At 43.9% G+C, this 19,980-nt stretch overlaps 1 protein-coding gene across 1 annotated transcript in view; it reads right to left on the bottom strand.

The window, feature by feature from the left end:
- Positions 1-19,980, bottom strand: part of LOC120940405 (mediator of RNA polymerase II transcription subunit 1-like) — a 109,598-nt gene that overhangs the window by 7,052 nt on the left and 82,566 nt on the right. The window contains exons 14-15 of the mRNA XM_040353237.1: positions 7,038-7,233; positions 791-886 (exon numbers count right to left, since the gene is read on the bottom strand). Of these exons, the coding sequence (XP_040209171.1) occupies positions 791-886; positions 7,038-7,233 (292 nt within the window). The remainder of the gene's footprint in view (positions 1-790; positions 887-7,037; positions 7,234-19,980) is intronic.

Genomic DNA, 19,980 nt, shown 5'->3' on the forward strand with positions numbered 1-19,980 from the left:
ATGAACAGCAACAATCACATGACATTTTATACAGAAAGAAGAACATAGATTTTACTTTACAACATGGCAACATTTAAAGATATAGAAGACACTAAGGGCTAGATTCAGGTAGCCCTGCGTAATTTAGTGCGGGCGTAACATATCCCCGATATGTTACGCCGCCGTAAATTAGGGAGCAAGTTCCGTATTCATAAAGAACTTGCGCCCTAAGTTACAGTGGCGTAACGTATGTGGGCCCGGCGTAAGCCCGCCTAATTCAAATGGGGATGATGTGGGCGAATCCCAGTGCGCATGCTCGAAATTCCGCCGCAAATCGTCATTGCTTTTGACGTGAACGTAAATTACGTCCAGCCCTATTCGCGAATGACTTACGCAAATTCAAAATTCGACGAGGGAACGACGTCCATACTTAACATTGCGTACACCTCATAGAAGCAGGAGCAACATTACGCCGGAAAAGCCTTACGCAAACGACGTAAAAAATTACGTCAGGCGCACGTACGTTTGTGAATCGGCATATCTAGGTCATTTGCATATTCTACGCCGAAAACTACGGAAGCGCCACCTAGTGGCCAGCGTAAATATGCACCCTAAGATACAACAGCGTAAGAGACTTACGCCAGTCGGATCTTAGCCCAATTTCGGCATGTCTTGCTTTCTGAATACAGAAAGAAGATACGCCGGCGCAGCTTTGAATTTACGCGGCGTATCTATAGATACTCCGGCGTAAATCATTGCTGAATCTAGCCCTTAATTTTTTGGTCTTCCATACATATATTAAAACACATACCACATGAAAGACTTCCACCACTGGGATTCTGAAATGAAATACAAATGTTCAAGTCTTTTTGCAGGAAGACCTCGAAGTGAAGCATGCCTTTGTGATCTGAAAAAAAAAAAAACAGTTATAGCTGAGGGTTTCAAATTGTGGCCCCAAACCAGCGCCTCAACTGAATCTTCATGGTCTCTGATGATGCTTGTGGCGAACTCCCCACAGGTGAGCAATACCTGCCAGTCTGAATCCATATGGCACAATATGCTATCCTTAAAAGGGCAAGTTCACCTTTTCATTTTTCGTGAAAAGGTGAACACCAAAAAACCTGGCCAACCCTCCAGACCCCACTGCACATAGTGGTCATAATGCCTTGGTTTATTGTGGCTCCAGCCTCCCAGATAGGGGAAGGACAAGAGAGCCCTGGAAACACAAGGGGAAGACCAGTGGGGATGCACATACTGTGCCCAGTAAAAGTGATCAGGTGGCTCTGTAGTCATCTAGATCACTTCTACCAGAAAAGCCCAAATCCTGCAGAAAAAAAAAACAAAAAAAGAAAAAAAAAAAACAACAACAAAACACACACTGAAGGCTGCTTTTGCAGCTGTAAACTTGTTTTTACCCTTTGGCTTGGCATGACCTGTGCGGCATGCCACACCATTGGCAGTCAATGGGTTAAACAAAGCCAAGAAGATTTTCCTTACTTCAGTTTCTTATATTTTTTGCATTTATTGATTTTCAGTGACATTAGGTAAAAAATGAACTACTGCATTTTAATGTTTTAATTTCCTTTAGAGCCAGCAGGTGGAGCTCTTGTCTCCATTTCACATTACAGACTTTTTAGAAACCTATTCTAAATCAATGACTCAGTTTTGAAACTGGAGACAGCCAGGCAAATAGCATTTTCATGAGATGGTGAGGAATAGCAGCCTACATATTCCTCTCGCAATATATTTTCTTTTAAGAAAACCTATACCTGTACATTTACAGCCAGATTAGGAAATGTTTGGGTCTTTAGGCCTTTCTTGATGCCTTTCCTTCTGAAGAAGCTAAGAATCTGGCTTTTATGCAGATACTTTGGCATCAATGCTTTTTGGACTCCTTCACACTGGTGGCAATGCTTGCAGCCCTCTGAAAATAAATCCACAGTGGATTGCATTTCAGAGCGTGGTATAACAGCGGCTGTCGGGCATTAAAATTGCTGCAGCCTCAAAGCTTAGCATCATGGCCATGGCCTGTGTACAGCCCTGACAACAGGGCTCAAGTCCTGCAGGAGCACGTGGGAACGGTGTCCCTGCACTTTTTTCACAGCAGGAACGCAGTTCCCTTTGCAGGACTAGAGCAGCCGAGCCACCCGAGCCAATCCTTCACTAAGCGGCGATGCCCAGCTCGAGTCACTGTCAGGCAAACCTTAGTAATCCTTTATGTTACTGGCCGCTTCCTGTATATGGATTCATTGGGTAGTGTGCGGGTATTCCGTCACTTCCTCGATGCCGCAATGTCTCCTGGGAGCTTTTGTCATTGTTCCCAGGAGACATTGCATAGGTCTGCCATGAGTTATCGCAGGATTTAGAAAGAACTTGCTTAAAGTTCCCGGGATAACTCGCGGCAGACCTCCGCAATGTCTCCTGGGAGCAATGACAAAAGGTCCCAGGAGAAATTGCGGCATCAAGGAAGTGACAGGATACCTGCACACTACCCGATGAATCCATATACAGGAAGTGGCCAGTAACAAAGGATTACTAAGGTACAGTGGATTGAAAAAAAAAACATGCAGTTTAGTAATTATGCATATGAGCGTATCGTTTTTTGTTTTTTTTGGTGAGGGAGTAGATCTTGGGTGGGAGTTCCCACACTTTTTCCCCCAGGACTTGACCCCTGCCTGACAAGCTTTAATCTTGGTATTCAGGAGGGTAACTGGGAGGGCGGTAAATCCACAGGTCAGCCATCTGTTCTTGTTGCGGACTTGAAACAATCATATACAGGATAAGTGTTTAAAGTAGGGTTGCACCGATACTGAGTACTTGCACAAATGCTACCGATACCTTTGCGGTGCGATTTGAGCCCATACAAAATGAATGGGCTCAAACTGCACTGCAAAGAATCAAATGAGATTTGAACAGGAATGGGGTGCGATTCGAGTCCGAATTGCATGTAATCTCCCCCACTGCTTCTGTATAATCCCAATATAAAAAAAAAAAACAGGGAAGCGCCATCTAAGAAGTGCAGCAATGAGCAAACAAACAGTTTATTAAGAAATGTTATCACAACTCACATGTTAAAAAGTACATAATATATACTTGCACATCAAATCCCAAATCACGTCTCAAAGGGCTGAAGGAGATGTAGGAAGTTCCAGGACCCCTGTGGGTATAGGGTGGAAGGGATGTCAGCTTAGGGCAGGCCGCCTATACATCTCCAGCACCACAAGCAGCCGTGGTTTTGGATTTGACGTTCAAGATATTTGACGTTCTTTTAACATGCAAGTTGTGATAAAATTTCTTAACCTCTTCCCACCCAGGCACTGCATACTGTATAAACGGCCGGGTGGGCATTTCGTCCTGAGTGAACGTTCTTGAACACCGAATTTCCGATCGGCAGGAGGGCTCTGCGATTGTCCCTCCTGATCACGTGTCCAAACACAGCCATTATATAATGTAAACAGACCCATTGCAAGGCAACTGGTTCTCCTTTTCACACAAAGCCTGTCGGTAAGAAAGAGCGGATCTGTCTGCGAGCCAGGGATCAGAGTGTATGAACGTTATTTTTACAGCTTTTTACACACAGATCACCCAGCTACTGTCCGCAAAACAGTGTCCTGTCACAGTGTCCCCACATAGTGAAAAACACCTGTCACACATTTGTCCCAGTAAAATTATCTGTCCCAATGATCATCGGGCGCACATCTGTCCCAGTGATCTGCCTCAGTAAACATCTGCGCACATCTGTCCCAGTGATCATCTGCCCCAGTAAACATATGTGCACATCTGTCCCAGTGATCATCTGCCCCAGTAAACATATGCGCACATCTGTCCCAGTGATCATCTGCCCCAGTAAACATCTGCGCACATCTGTCCCAGTAATCATCTGCCCCAGTAAACATCTGCGCACATCTGTCCCAGTGATCATCTGCCCCAGTAAACATCTGCGCACATCGGTCTGCGAGTTGCCACATCTGTCTTAGTGCACCTCTGCCCTTGATCATCTGCCACATCTGTCCAAGCGATTAACATCTGTCACCCATCTGTCAACATGGCTAAAAAAATATTCAGCAGCGGCTTTCCATATACTCCAGAGTATGCCGGACAAGAGCAGCGGTGAACTTTCTCCGTCAGACTCAGATAGGGAGTATGAGCCAGTAGAAAGCAGTGGCTCTGAAATGTAAACTGGAGGAGGACAGAATCCTAAGAAAGTGGCTCTGTAGCCTTAAAAAATGTGATAGGTAGTCAGAAAATTAAATGTGTAATTTATGCCTTTAGAACGCCTAACGGCACTACTTAAATTTTGGGCCTCTGTATGTGGCCAGGCGGTGGAGAAGTCTCACAAATGTGGTATCGCCATACTCCGGGGGAGTAGCAGAATATATTTTGGAATGCAATTGCAAGTTTACCTATGCCATGTGTGAGAATTAACTTGTTAAAGCGGAGTTCCACCCAAAAGTGGAACTTCCGCTTTAAGTACTCCTGGGGGGGTGAATTCTTTGTTTTGAAGGGGATTTCCTGTCCCACTTCCTTCTTCCGTCTAGGCGACTCCTCCTCTCCCCCTAGGAGGCCCCTCCCTCTAGGCGATCTCCTGGGATAATGAGACAGGTCCCAGAAGATTGTCTATTCACTCCGAGTGCTCAGCGCGACTCGTGCATGCGCAGAGCGTGCCCGGCCGTGAGGCCACAAGCTGTCACGGCCAGGTGCCCACAGTTCCAATTGAGGCGCCGAACATCGCTGGACCATGGGACATGTGAGTGGCTGTTTATTAAAAGTCAGGAGCTACACTTTTTGTAGCTGCTGACTTTTAATAAACTAAAAATAGCCTGGAACTATGGTTTAATATGACAATTTGGTGGAGAACAAAAAAAAACACATTTTCCAAACAATTGGGGGCAAAAAATTGCAACTTCAAAAAAACTCACTATGCCTCTTACTAAACTGTCATCTTTATAAAAAGGGGTCATTTGGGGGGGTATTTGTACTGTCCTGACATTTTAGGGCTGCAAGAGAAATGAGATGAGGCAGGATTGATCAATTTTTAATGATATGTAGCATAGCTTTTAGACACTCGCTTTCACAAAACCAATCATACACTTATCAGGATTTTTTTTTTTTACCCAAGACATTTAGCAGAATACATTCTGGCCTAAATTTATGATAACATTTTATTTTATGGGATTTATTTTAAAACCGAAAGTAGAAAATAGTTTTTGTTTTTAAAATGTTTGCTCTTTTTTCACAAAAAAAACCCAGTGGTGAATAAATACCACTAAAAGAAAGCTCCATTTATGTAAACAAAATGATAAAAATTTCATTTGGGTACAGCGCAGTATGACTGAGTAATTGTCATTCAAAATGCGAGAGCACAGAAAGCTGAAAATTGGTCTGGAAAGGGGGTAAAAGTGCCCAGTACCGAGGTGGTTAAAAAACGGTTTGCCCTTTGCTGCACCCCTTAGATGGCATTTCCTTGTTTTTCTATACTGGGAACACCACAGGAGCGGTGGGGGGAATCTATTTGCGATTCGGACAGGAATTGCACTGCATTCCTGTTCAACTGCATGCAATTCTTTGCTGTGCGATTTAAGCTCATTCATTTTGTATGGGCTCAAATCACACCGTAAAAGGTATCAGTACGCGTACTTCACAGTAAACAGTATCAGTGCAACCATAGTAGGGTTATCCAAGGTACTGACCCGTCAACAGTAAATGGCTTCAAACATGCTTGGGACAAACAGATCTATACACTAAAAAAAAAAAAGAAAAGGAGAATGGCAGACTACTCTGTCTTTTTTCTGCCGTCACTTTTCTAGTGTGCTGTTGCACTTGTAAGAGATCATATAATGCAGGGATATGCAATTAGCGGACCTCCAGCTGTTGCAAAACTACAAGTCCCATCATGCTTCTGACTCTGGTGTCATGCTTGTGGCTGTCAAGAGTCTTGCTATGCCTCATGGGAATTGTAGTTCTGCAACAGCTGGAGGTCCGCTAATTGCATATCCCCGATATAATGCATAATTATGTTAATTTTTATATCATTGGTTAATTTACTGCCATCTTGTGGTTGTTTTGGTTATTGCACCATCCTTTTCTGTCTTATTAGCGGTGTCCTCTCCCACTTTTTGATGCATTTCCTGTTCCTGCTTCACCGTCTTGATGGAAGAGATGAGATTGCCAGTTCTATATAGGGCTCATGCAATCTGCTCACATCCGGAAAACACATTACCATGTTTTGACCTTCAAATACCGTCTTTTCGTTTATCTACTGCATCTTGTTGTCAAACTCGCCAGAACATGTTTTTCCATCCATGATATCTTTATTGCAAGCAGGAGGTATACTCCTGCTTGCAATAAAGATATCGTGGATGGAAAAACATGTTCTGGCGAGTTTGATAAAGACAGTCTGCGGTAATTGGATCTGCTTATACAGGGTGGGCATAGAGGTCTCGGCAAGGGATAAGTCACTATTACAACAGTTGGAGTCAGAATAATGTTTTTATATTCAAAGTGGTTGTAAAAAAGGTAAAAACTCCCCACAGTCCCCCTAAATATTTACCTGAGCCCGATCTCTCCCCAGCGCTGTGCATGTCTGCAGCAGCTTTTCTCTAGCTCCCACAGACTTGGCTAAGAGCAGCGCAAGCCATTGACGCCTGGTAATGTCAGTCAAAACCTGTGAGCGAGGGCTGGCCCTGAGCCGGGCTGTGTGTTTGAATACACACAGACAGCCCGGCTTGGGATCAAGGACACTCGCATGTCCCATAGGGAACACTGGCAGGGGACCCCAGAAGAGGATTACTCTGTGTAAAACCGCTACACGGAACTTTTTATTTTAATAAAAATAATTAAAATGTAAAGATTTACAATCACTTTCAGAATTGTATTGAATAATCATAAGCGGTTTGCTTATTTTAGGTTTAAAAAACGGGAGTGCCGACGCCAGATACAGGCTGGCAACTATCTTTTTCAAAAGAAGCTCTGTAATGACAGCCCTCATATTTCTCTACTGGCAGGTGTACAGTCTTTTTCTGGATAAAAGGTTGTAATGAGAAGTGGACCATACTTACCTTTAGGGTTTATTGTACGAGATAAACAGCTGTTGAGTAAAGTACTGTACGCTGCTTGACATCGTAAAACATCCAGGACAGATGGAACATGACTTGGGTGTGTGAAAGGTATTTTGGTCACCAGTGCACCCATCACAGCACTTTCATTCTCGCTACCGTTTAGTACATAACAATGGTCCATACAACCTGGAAGAGACTAATGAGGAACGATGCTCATTTGCATAATACTTACATTCAAATAATGACCTAAATCACCAAAAAAAAAGTCATCTAACCCACTTCGGGAGTGTGTGTGATTAAAGTTAGTACAGCAACGGCAGCTAATCCAATCCAACAGATCTACAGGAAGAATGTTCTTTGACAGCTTAGAAAACTCTTGCAATTGCTAGTGTTTACCAACATAAAAAGGTGCCCACACACAACTCTGCTCCAGCACTGCTGTGTCCCAGGGTCCCTTACCAGCCATTGATACCAGCCATTGACATCTTCGGCTGGTGCACTTCCTGGTTCTAATGTTTGGCCAGGCTGCGATGCAGTCATTCCCAGGTAAGCATGGAAATTCACTCATCAACAGATACCAAAATTGTACACCAAGTCGTGCATGCACAGCCTGGCAATATCAATATATACACGTCGCCTTTATGATGCGGCATTGTGGGTGCGCGATGCCGGCGGCAAGTGCAAACGCCGTGAGCTCCGCAACGCCGACCACTGGTCCCGCAAACTCGATGTCCGCGAGCATACCCCCGATCGTGTCACGGTGAGGAAGATTTAAACAAGCATTTACCCAGTCTTCCTAGTGACAGGACAGTGATCACAGCTTCCTGTAAATCGGAAGAGGTGATCATTGTTGTGTCACACACAGCCCATCCCCCCTACAGTTAGAAGCTCTCCCTAGGGCCCACTTAACCCCTTCAGCGCCACCTAGTGGGTAACCCCTTCACTGCCAGTGTAATTTGTACAGTCATCGGTGCATTTTTATAGCACTGATCGCTGTATCAATGACAATGGCCCCAAAATGGCATCAAAAGTGTCCGATGTGTCCGCCATAATGTCGCAGTCACGATAAATGAAAAAAAAAACACACACACTGATCGCCGACATTACTAGTTAAAAAAAACAAAAAAACGTATTAATATAAATGCCATAAAACTATCCCCTATTTTGTAGACGCTATAACTTTTGAGCAAACCAATCAATAAACGCTAATTGCGATTTTTTTTAACCAAAAATATGTAGAAGAATACATATCGGCCTAAACTGAGGAAAAACATTTTTTTATATATATTTTTGGGGGATATTTATTATAGCAAAAAGTTAAAAATATTGCATTTCTTTTCAAAAAATTGTCACTCAATTTTTGTTTATAGCGCAAAAAAAACCAAAAAAAACGCAGAGGTGATTAAATACCACCAAATGAAAGCTCTATTTGTGGGGAAAAAAGGACATCCATTTTGTTTGGAAGCTACGTTGCATGACCGCGCAATTGTCAGTTAAAGCGACGCAGTGGCGAATCGCAAAAAGTGCTCTGGTCTTTGGCCAATGAAATATTCCGGGGCTTAAGTGGTTAACAAGACACACATTTGTGGCCAAGCTTTGCCAAATACATCAAATAGACTGCTGGATTGCATAGCTCCCAACTGTCCCTAATTTGAAGGGACTGTCCCCGATTTGGAGCAATTTCCCTCTTTCCTCTTTATTTGTCCCTTATTTTGGTCTGAATATAAAATGCACGTTTTTATCTATCAAAAAGTGTTTCTCAATGCTAAACCTTTCATCCAATTTCCAAATTGCTGCATTTGTAAATTTCAAAAGCCAATATAAAGGAATATTAGTTGTAAAAAAAGTACTTGTGGGTTGAACTAATCTTTTTTATTTTTATATAATTCTCCTTTAAGGGGGCGTGGCAAGCAGTGTGACCTATGCCTACAAACTTTTGCTAATAGATGTCCCTCGTTCCTATCTCAGAAAGTTGGGAGGTATGGGATTGTGTTTGTACATCCAGCCATTCTCTGTAGTTCATGACTTGTCAGCACAAGATAACCTCTTCCTCTGAGGTATTAGGCCCGGTTCACACTGGTGTGACTTGCACTCCAACTTTTAGGAGCACATCACATGAGAAGTTGCATCCCCATTAAGTGCAATGGAATAATTGAGTCGCTCTGACTTAGAAAAGGTTCCTGCACTACTTTTGGTGTGTGTGACTTCGGCACAACTTGCGCTGACTTCTGTTAAATAAATCCTATGCAAAGTTGTACTGAAGTCATGCTGGGATGTTGGCGCAGAAGTCGTGGCAATGTGAACTGGGCCTTAATAGTAAACCATAAATCATTTCATTAATGCAGCCAGATGTTGCAAAGCGGAGTACTGGAAACAAAACGAAGCCCTCTGTGGCCAAGTGAATAGACAATCAATAAAATCAGACAAAATTTAATATATCCTCTCTACCAGCAGTAGTAATCATGAGAATTTTTGAAGGACATGGTTATATTGGACAGAGTTTACCACTACCCCTAGTAGAGTAGAGTAGAGAACACTGCTACACAGACCCACCACACTCTGCACAAATATAAACTGCTGTTGGTGGCTGAGGGAGAAACCCTTTATCTCCCTGCTCCCCCATTTCTTACAGCTCTATGCTTTCCCAACCTCCGCTTTTTTATTTATTTATCTTATCAGGCATCCCTTCTCCTCTCCCCCTTTTATTACTCACTTAAACCTGAAGTGACCTCCCTGCCAATTGTTGCTCCACCCTACATCTTGGTATTAGGTGAAAAGCATGTACTGGAAAAAGACAGACCTGTCTTTGGTAATAAAGACCTCCATTGCCAAGAGGTAGTGTGCTTTTTTCAATGTATAAATCCTTTTTTTTTTTTTATAAAATGAGGAATTTATATACAGTGGGTATAGAAAAAATAATAATAATCACCCCCTTTAAAATTACCACATTAGGTTTGCTTTGCTGCGTGAAATAAAGACAGACCCATTTTTTTCCAGCTGTATTTATATGTATTTTATATCCAAGTGGAAGATATAACACCAACGCGAGATTTAATTTTTTTTTATTCAAAAGTAGAATCACAGAGTTGGAAAAAGGATCACCCCCTCATAAAAATCAAAGTTACACTTACCGGTAACGTCTTTTCCAAGAGTCTTTCAGGACAGCCACCTTTGAGACCTCAGCTCCTCCCTTCTCAGGAAACACTTCCTCCACTAGAGCTCTAAGCCACTTACCCTCACCGGCCCTTTATTTTTCAATAAAAACCTCCGGCCAGTCTAGAGAGACACAAGAACATATCATACCAATCTTCACTTTCCTGTTGCTCTCACATCCCAGTGGCAAACTGTTATTTTCGGTGGGTGCGGTCCTGAAAGACTCTTGGAAAAGATGTTACTGTTAAGGGTAACTTCGATTTTCCCTCTTTCGTCTTATGGGACAGCCACCTTTGAGAGGATAAATGAGCACTTACCCTATGCTTGAAGAACTTTACGCCCGAAGGCCTGGTCTTTGACAGATAATAAATCCAGCCTGTAGTGCTTAACAAAGGTGGTAAAAGATTGACCACGTTGCTGCTCTACAGATTTGCTCCGGTGTAGCACCAGCCCACTCTGCCTGCAATGTCGCCATACCCCTGGTGGAATGGGCCCCCGATACCTTCTGGGACCTCCACCCCCTTGACCACATATGCCTGACTAATGGTTCAAGTTAGCTATCTAGCTATCGTACGCCTAGAGGCTTTGGACCCCCTCCTAGCCCCTGAAAAAGAAAAAAAAAGGAATCATACTTCCTGAACTGTACTGTACTAAGTACCTTAGAATACACCACCTAACATCTAGCCTGTGATAAATATGCTCCTGTGCTTTCACAGAATTTTTTTTATTTTTATTTTTTTTTTCCTATTCCCACGTCAGACATAACCACAGCAAGAGACCTGCTCATGATTTTATTCATAATTCCGTCTCTATTTCAGGTATAGCGTCATTTGTGGTAGTTTATTTATTTATTTATTTATTTTTTTGCTTGATTCCATATTTGTTATTCTGCTATTTGCATATTGTTTAAAAAATTTTTTTTTTTTTTTTTTTTTCCAAACATAGCTTCTTTCAGCCCTTTAGCAATTTAGACAGGCTAGAGCTTTCCTCATATAAACGAGGTCCAACATGCTATCATTACGTGGTGACGTGGCGCAACACCCCATCCTAGTCCCTTCCCTCCCCTCCCTCCCCCCCCCCACTACCCTTCCCACCCCTCCCAGACCATCTCCCGACTCCACCTAGCATTTTTATTTCCTGTAATGCTGCATTCTTATTCCTCTCTCATATTTTCTACGTATTTCCGGGACTTTTTGAAATCAATCCATGTTTCCCAGATATCCTTATTTCCTACCTTGTTCTTTTCGCCACCGTATTTTACTTTCTCCCTCCTATAAGTCCCCTCTACAGAGTCGATCCACTCCCATATTTGCGGGCTTGCCGGGTTTCTCCATTTTAGGGGTATCAATCGTTTCGCAGAGTTCAACAAATGCGGAATTAGTGATCCCCTATATTCGTTCACTGGCGTTTCTCCTCCATGAAAGAGGACTATCCAAGGGTTATTTTCCAATTCTTTTTTAGTTATCTCTTTTATCAAAGCCAAAACTTTTCCCCAGAACGCTTTGATTTTTACGCAGTCCCACCACAGGTGGGCCATCGTTCCTCTTGCCTCACAACCTCTCCAGCATTCCTCTGACTCCCCAACTCCGAATTTGGCCATTTTATCTGGGGTAGTGTACCATCCTGTCAGACACTTGAAATTCATCTCGGCGGTTTTTACATCAACCGCCGAAGTATGAGTCAAGTTAAGGATTCTCCCTATGGTCGTCTTCCCCCTTGGGACTCCTAGGTGTCTCTCCCATTTCTGTATGTAGTTTAGCGTATCCGACTCGTCTATTTTCTGCAAATATTTATATACTTTGGAGATATTTCCTTTTGAGCTTTCGGTACTGCACAACTGTTCCAGTATAGTGTACTCCTCTCGTGACCTCAATGGGTGTGGGAGGCACTTAACGAATGACACCAACTGAAGGTATCTCCACTCGCTGATGCCTCCATTTCAATCCTGATTTCGTGGCGGGTCATAATTTTGCCCTCTAGTGTTATGTCTTTTAACTGTGTTCTGTTTTTAATCCACTTACCACCTATCTCTTTAGTCCCAGGTGCAAAATATTCGTTTTCTTTCAAATCCATAAGGGGTGAGTTGAATTTAGTTTTTAATTGTTTGTGTAGTCGATCCCATATCCTTAAAGCATTGTATGTGATTGCGTGTGTTGACGTGTATAGGGTTCTACGATGTGGGGGGTTCCAGATTAATCTCCCTAACTGTGCTCTCGCTAACGTGCATTCAATACTTATCCACCTTTTATCCTGTGACTCTTTAGCCCATTCTATGACCCGTGTGAGGACCGAAGCGTTATAGTATAATCTAATGTCAGGTACAGCCAGGCCGCCTTTTTTCTTGGTTCGTTTTAGTATTTGGGCAGAGACTCTGTTTTTTATTGTTCCATATGTACTTCATTAGGAGGGAATTAATTATTTTGATATATGACGGAGGCAAATAAATTGGGACCATTTGGAATTTATACAAAATTTTGGGGATAAGTACCATTTTTACCACATTTATCCTCCCAAACCACGATATTGGTCTATTATATATAGTTTTAATTTCTCTTTTGATTTCATCGAGAAGGGGGATAAAGTTTATTCTATATATTTTTTTCAAAGTATTTGCCATTTTAATACCCAAATATTTTATCTCTCTTTGCCAGGAGAAGTTGTATTTCTTCCGCAAGTATAGTTCTTCGTCTTTGTGGATATTAATATTCAAAATCTCCGTTTTTGTTATATTCATTTTAAAGTTTGAGACCTCGCCATATTGTTTTAAGGTATCTATTAACTTCGGGAGAGTGACTCTTGGGCTGCTTATGTAGAATACTACATCATCTGCGAAGGCTGACAGTTTATGCTCGTCTTCACCTACTTCTATCCCATAGATTTCTGGGTTTTGTCGGACCATCGCCAGGAGGGGTTCCAATGATAAGACAAAGAGGATGGGAGATAGGGGGCATCCTTGCCTAGTCCCATTTTTCATCTCAAAAGGAGCGGATAAGGATCCGTTAATTTTGATCCTTGCACACGGATGGAAATATAGAGTTTTGATTCTCCTTATCATCCCTGGACCTAATCCTATGAATTCTAGGGTTTGTATCAGGAATCCCCAGTCTACCCTGTCGAAAGCTTTCTCAGCATCAACCGACAGGAATAGACCGGGGGTCCCACTTTCTTTGATCTGCTCCAGGAGAAGGAGCGCCCTCACACCATTGTCTTTTCCCTCCCTCCCAGGTATAAAACCTACCTGGTCTGGGTGGACGATGGCTGTCATCGCTCCCTTCATTCTTTCCGCTAAAATTTTTGCATACAGTTTCGTATCTGCGTTCAGGAGTGAGATCGGTCGATAACCCGAGCAAGTCGTATTGTCCTTTCCCTCTTTTTTGATCACTGTAATCGTTGCTGTTAAAGCCTCTACTCATTTCATAATCAGTTCCAAGACCATTAAAGTATTGGCAGAGTCTGGGGATTAAGATGGTACTGAACTTTTGTAGGTAGGCAGATGTAAAGCCATCTGGCCCGGGGCTTTTCCCCTTAGGAGTGTTTTTTAAGGCCTCCCTTATTTCCTGTTCCGTTATTGAACCTTCCATCTCTTCTACCTCCTTTTCTTCTAATTTTGGGAGATTGGCTAACTGTAGTATTTCCCTACTCTTATCCATTTTTTCGCGTGGGCACCTGATCTTTTGTTGGATATCGTAAAGTTCTTCATAGTACCCCCGGAATACTTCTGCTATTTTATTTGTCGCATGTACTAAGTCACCATTCCTGTCTCTGATTTTTTTCTATAAAATTCCTAGTTTTCTTTTTTCTTACCATTCTAGCCAAATTTTTACTAGGTTTGTTTCCCCAGACATATCTTTCTCTCTCTGTCCGGTCTATATATTTCTTAGTTTCTTGTTCCGCCAGAGCTCTATATTCATCCCTTCTTATACTCAACTTATGAAATATTTCCCTTTTTTGCCCCTGTGATTTATGCTCCTGTTCTAGCCGATATATCTCCTCCCTTAGTGTTTTTAATTTACTCGTTCTTATTTTGTTTTTCCTTGCCCCTTCTACGATGAAGATTCCCCTTATATACGCTTTATGGGCCTCCCAAAGAGATGCTCTTGAGATACCCTCCTTTTCGTTCTCCAGAAAATACCATTCCAACTCTTTCTGTATCCTCTCCACTACCTCCTCGTCCCCCAACAGACTCTCATCCAATCTCCATTCTGGTGGTGTGTCTTTTTGTATAGAAGTTTTTATTTTTAAGGTTATAGGGGCGTGGTCTGATAATGTCATGATCTCACATCTTGCTTCTATCACACTCTCCAGAAGTCTGTGGTCGACGAGGACATAGTCGATCCTCGAGTACGTCCCATGCACAGGTGAGAAAAACGTGTAGTCACGGGCCCTCGGATTGAGGATCCGCCATACATCCACCATTTGATTTTGTGTCATTTGTTTTATCAGTATTTTTAGTTGCTCACGATTTGTCCCCTGTGCACAGGACGTACTATCGAGGCTTGGACTCATACAGAAATTGAAATCTCCCATCAAAACTACATGTCCCTCTTCAAATTCTTTTAGTTTTCTCATAATTTTACTCATATATTTAACCGAGTTTACATTGGGGGCGTATACATTAGCTAGGGTATAGATCTCTCCTCCAAGTTTTATTTTCAGGAACAGAAATCTCCCCTCCGGGTCTGTTTGTCTATCCACCAGTGTGAATCGGATTCTACGAGCGAATCCAATAGCGACCCCCCGGGATCGCGATGAGATTGTATCCCCATAATACCATATCGGGTATTCTGTTGAGTAGAGCTTTATATTGGATTCCAAGGTAATATGGGTCTCTTGAAGGTAGGCAATGTCTGTTTTATACTGTGTTAATTCACAGAGAATTTTGTGTCTTTTAATATGGGAGTTTAGTCCCTTTACATTATATGAGAGAAACTTGACATCTGTCATATATCTTTTTTTTTTTTTTTAAGTGTTTGGGATATTTTCTTGTGAAGTCGGTCAGATGGTCTCCCTACCTCCCCCCTCCCCCCCACTCTTCCCATTCCCTCCCCCTCCCTCCTCCATCCCATCTCCCCTCCCTCCCCCCTCCCCCCTCCCCCCTCCCTCCCTCCTTCCCCATCCCCCCTCCCTCCCTCCTCCCCCCTGGCCTATTCTTGACCTATGAGCCTTGGAAGGGCAATTCCTCGCCTTCACCCTCAACTCCTCTAATAGTGGTGGTGCTCGTGCACTCCCTAGACTCCCCCCCTCCCCCTCCTCCCCCCCCCGGTCCATGCTCCCGGAGATCCAGGCAATTCATAGCCACACTAATCCACCCAAGTCGACAAGTCGGGGGGTTCTAGCTGCATTTTAGAGCAGAAATCATTCAGTTCTTCTGGAAATCTTAGTCGAGCCGTTTTTCCTCCCTTAATGCCTATTAGGCATGCCGGGAAGCCCCATTGGTACTTTATATTTTGTGCCCGCATCAGCTCTAAGAGTGGTTTCAATTGTCTTCTCCTTGCCAGCGTTTCCTTAGATAGGTCAGAGAATATTTGTAAGTCAGTCTCTCTGTATCTCAGGGGGGGTTTCCCCCTAAGTCTTCTCCAGATTTCTGCTTTATCAACAAAATTCTTGAACCGAACAACAACATCTCTTGGCCCATATCTATCTATCATCTGGGGATTTCCCACTCGATGCACTCTTTCAATTTTGAGGGGCTTCGTTTCTGCTGGTCTCTCAAGTAAAGGGCAAAAAATTGTATTCATGATCTCCATGAGGTCTTCCTCCTTTTCCTCTACTATCGCTCTGACTCTAAGGTTCTGTCGCCTGTTGCGATTCTCCTGGTCCTCTATCCTGTAGGCCGCCACTCTCTGGCTCTCGGTCAGGGCCCTAACCTGCCCTTTCAGGGTGTTTATTTCTTGATCCTGTTCCTCTAATCTCCTTTCTGTCTCTACTACCCTTTCTCTGAGTCCTCCGAGGTCCTCTCTCACCTTATTGATCTCTGTCTTTATGACATTTTCCATCCTTAATAGCATAGCATTCATTTCTGCCTTTGTGGGGGGCTGTGTGTCCTGTAAGTCCGAGACCAACACTTCCGTGTTATTATGATCTTGCTCGCTTTCTATTGTAGTTTCACCCTTAGAGCTCTCCACACTACTTGCTCCCTTTTTTAATTCATTCTTCTTCTTTTCAGTCTTTTTTGCAAGCCCCGGGCTTTTAAGGCTCCCCTCTTGAGTCATATATTGCTGTATGGAGCTATTCCCCGAGTTATTCTTAGTGGGTTTTAAGGTGACCCCTCTCGTCGATCTATTCATTTTATTGGAGGGTCTAATTCTCTTCCCCAGTTTGAATAAGGACTTTTTACAGTCTACGATATATTTTTACTTAGCCTTGCCTGAGCTCCTCTGTGTGGGAATATCTATTCCCCCCTCGCTATTCTCTCTACTCCCCTCAAGAGAGGGGATAGGGCGGAGCGGGTAGAGAGGAGATAAGAGAGACGGAAGAGACGGCCGAGAGCACCCAGAAGGAGAGGGAGTACAGTAGAAGGGTCCCCGGAAGGAGACACAGAGTGGAGGGAACGAACAAAATACCCCGGAGTGGGGGTATCCAGCTCTATTACCACCGTGGTCAAGCCAGCTGTAGCTTAATCTTTCTATGTGAGGGCTGTCCGCCGTGTATTTTTATGGCTTAAGCAGCGGTGATTTCTCTGGTGTGTCCTCCTTACCCAGGGTAACCTTTCTCCGGGTTGGATTTCCCAAGCATCCAGTGAGGTTTTATATGTGTGTCTGTGCTTTGAATGAAAGCAACTCTTTAAACTGTTGAGACTTGTCTTCACTGGGTTGTACACTGCATATAGTTCTGTGTGTTATAATTTATACGGCCAACTTGCGGCGAGAAGTTACCCAGGGGCTTAATCTGATAAGATGCGGTATCTCTTATAGGCACCTGGTGATATATCTCAATTCAGAGTCTCTTAACGCACTGATACCTTAGCGCACGGTACGTTGCCGTGCTAGTCTCTCTGTGTGTTCCGCGTTAGTTGATCACTGCGACTCATTTACATACAAGGATAGTCCTGCTACTTTATAGGTTATTGTATATATACAGTCTTACTGGTGAGATAGACAAAAAAAAAAAAGTGTCCAGCTCGCTCCACTACATATAAGATTTCTGCCACAAGTCTCTTCCCTGGGATCGTTGTAACTTAGGTCCCATCTCTTTAGGTAAACTTGTCGACTTGACTTAACGCAAATCAATAGATCACACATAAAATTTCTACAGCATACTTTTCTCTGCGGCAATAACCAATAATTTAGCCCTAATTAACCCTATACGTGACATCTATCCAGTACATGCCCCGGGCTAGTGATTACTGGTAACCGCTCATGACCACCACATTGATGATAATGAAAAAAAGTCCTTTTGGCTCCGTGTTATATGACTATGGCAGAGTTTTTACTCTAACATGTTCAGCATTAACTCATTGCACACTTGTTAGGACATTTGTTAGGAATTCCCCATTATCTCCTGAGCTGCGGCTCTTGCTAGAAATTCTCCTTTATCTCCTAAACTGCGGTATCAACAGACAGTCCCATCACAAGAACACAGGACCGGGGGGAGTAGGGGGGGCTTCGAGAGTTAGGGGGGGGGGATGCGGGATGGCACCCAACCCTGCTCGGCTCCGCAGAGCGCCTCACCCAACCTCAGGACCTCCTTGTCGACCTATTGCTGCCGCTGCCGACGCTGTCGATACTCCGTTCCTGGATCGTCCTCGCTCGTGGCGCCGCGTCCTCCGTCCCCAGCTGCTGACTGCGCGGTGCTAGCCAATCACGCGGCTTCGTCCAGGTCACATGGTATCCCTCTGGGTCCCGTCTGGAGGACTCGTTCACCGGGGGTGTCAGCCTCTCACGCTGGCATCCACCGGTCCGAAGCTGATTTCGTCGGCTCTCCGCTCCCGCTGCCACACGCCATAGAGTGCTCCGGCACCTCCCACCCTCACGTTCACGTGCGTCACGTCCTCATCTCCCCATCGCTTTCACAGAATTTGAACAAAAAGTAGGCAAAAATGATTTCTTGGCTTCTGTGAAATTTAGAAGAAATTTGTGGCAAAAAGGCCAGGTCGATTTTAAACACCACTCGATCCAGAAAAAAAATGTAAGAAAATTAGTCCTAATCAATAGGGCTTCCAGCTCACTATGACCCTCCTTGCGGTAGTGATCGCTACCTAAAAAAAAAAAAAAAAAAAAAGCTGTCTTAAGAGTTAGCAACTTGACTGCACAAGACTCCATTGGCTCAAAGGGTTCCCCTGTAAGAGCCTGTAGCACCAGAGAGAGATCCCACATATGAAAAGGATGGAAGACACACACACACACACACACACACACCACTTAGAGAAGAAACCTGGCCTTTTAGAGTGCTAAGGACTAACCCATTCTCTGCAGAAACTCCAGTACTGCTACTGGGCTGCGTACGCTAGAAGAGCTTTCTACACACCAAGTATTAAATTGTTTCTCGACGTTTAGGTAAATAGTGCACGTCTCCCTTTTTCCTGCAACTTAAAGGGTCGCCATCAATCGGTTAGAGAAACCCTTTGCCCTTCATCATTTCCTCCTCAGTAACCAGGCAGCTAGATTCCACCTCTCCACCTGGGGACAACAGATCAGACCTTGAGATGGGAGGTCTTCTTTTTGGAAAAGGCCTTTTTGTCAGCTATCCAATCTAGAACTGCTTCCAAATATGGACCAAACAACAAATCTCCTGTGGGGGGTACTACTCCGTAGAGCTTTACTTTGGATGCACTATCCCCCTGCCAAGTTTTAAGCCAGATCGCTCTTCTGGCCGAGTTGGCCAGGGTGGAAGACCTTGACGACATGCTTACTGACTCCGCCGAGGCATCTGCGATGTACGCTACCCCTTGCAATAGCATAAGAAAGGAGGACAATATAGCTTCCTTTGAGGTCCCAGATTCAATATGCGCCTTTATATGCGTCAGCCAATACTCCGTTTTGCGAGCCACCTCCGTGACTGCCATGACAGGCTTAAGATTTCCTAGGGTCCCAGGTCTTCTTTAGGAGCACTGCCGCTTCATCCTCCGCAAAGGAAAATCTATGTTTTAGGGCCCTGGAAAAGAAAGGCTTCCTTTCTGGGTCTCACCATTTTTTTTTCAACGACTTCCACCAGGACTTTGTGGACTGGAAAAGACCTTCCTCTTTTGTTTCCCCAGACCTTTCGTACATTTGGTTGTGGAGCAACAGCGATTTTTTCTCTTCCTGGATCCCCAAAGTGGTATAAATGGCTCCCAGGAGATCCTCCTGAAAGCTTGCAAACAGTGATTTTAAAGGATTGAAAGGTGCTAGAAAGCTTAAACAGGCGCTACAAAGTCCGCACCCTTCTCTGCTGAATGGTCCTTCACCAAGCCTTCAATGCACTCTCTACAAAAGCACCTTGGGCCAGGAATCCCCCATAGTTGTCCTATATGATAGAATTATTCTGTGACTTGACCCTGAAACAAAAACAAAAAAAAAAAAAGATCCCCAGACACAGCCATGAATACCTGCCTGCCAGCACAACACAGACCGCTACCAGGAGTGCACCCCTGCCCCCCCCACCAGGACCAACAACCACCAGGGTCCCGGAAGTAGACCTCCTCCCCTCTGACCACCAAAAAGGGGGACTCACCCGTGGAGCTAATGGGAATAAACGGTAAGGGAAAACCACCCCAGGGTTCTTCTTACCTTAGAATGGCTGGTGCTGGCGTCACCCAGCACAGATCGGGAACAGTGGTCCACCTTGAGCTGCTTCCCTGCTGTCACTACAG

The sequence above is a fragment of the Rana temporaria genome, chromosome 5, assembly GCF_905171775.1.
Source record: "Rana temporaria chromosome 5, aRanTem1.1, whole genome shotgun sequence".
In the NCBI taxonomy this organism is placed as follows: domain Eukaryota; kingdom Metazoa; phylum Chordata; class Amphibia; order Anura; family Ranidae; genus Rana; species Rana temporaria.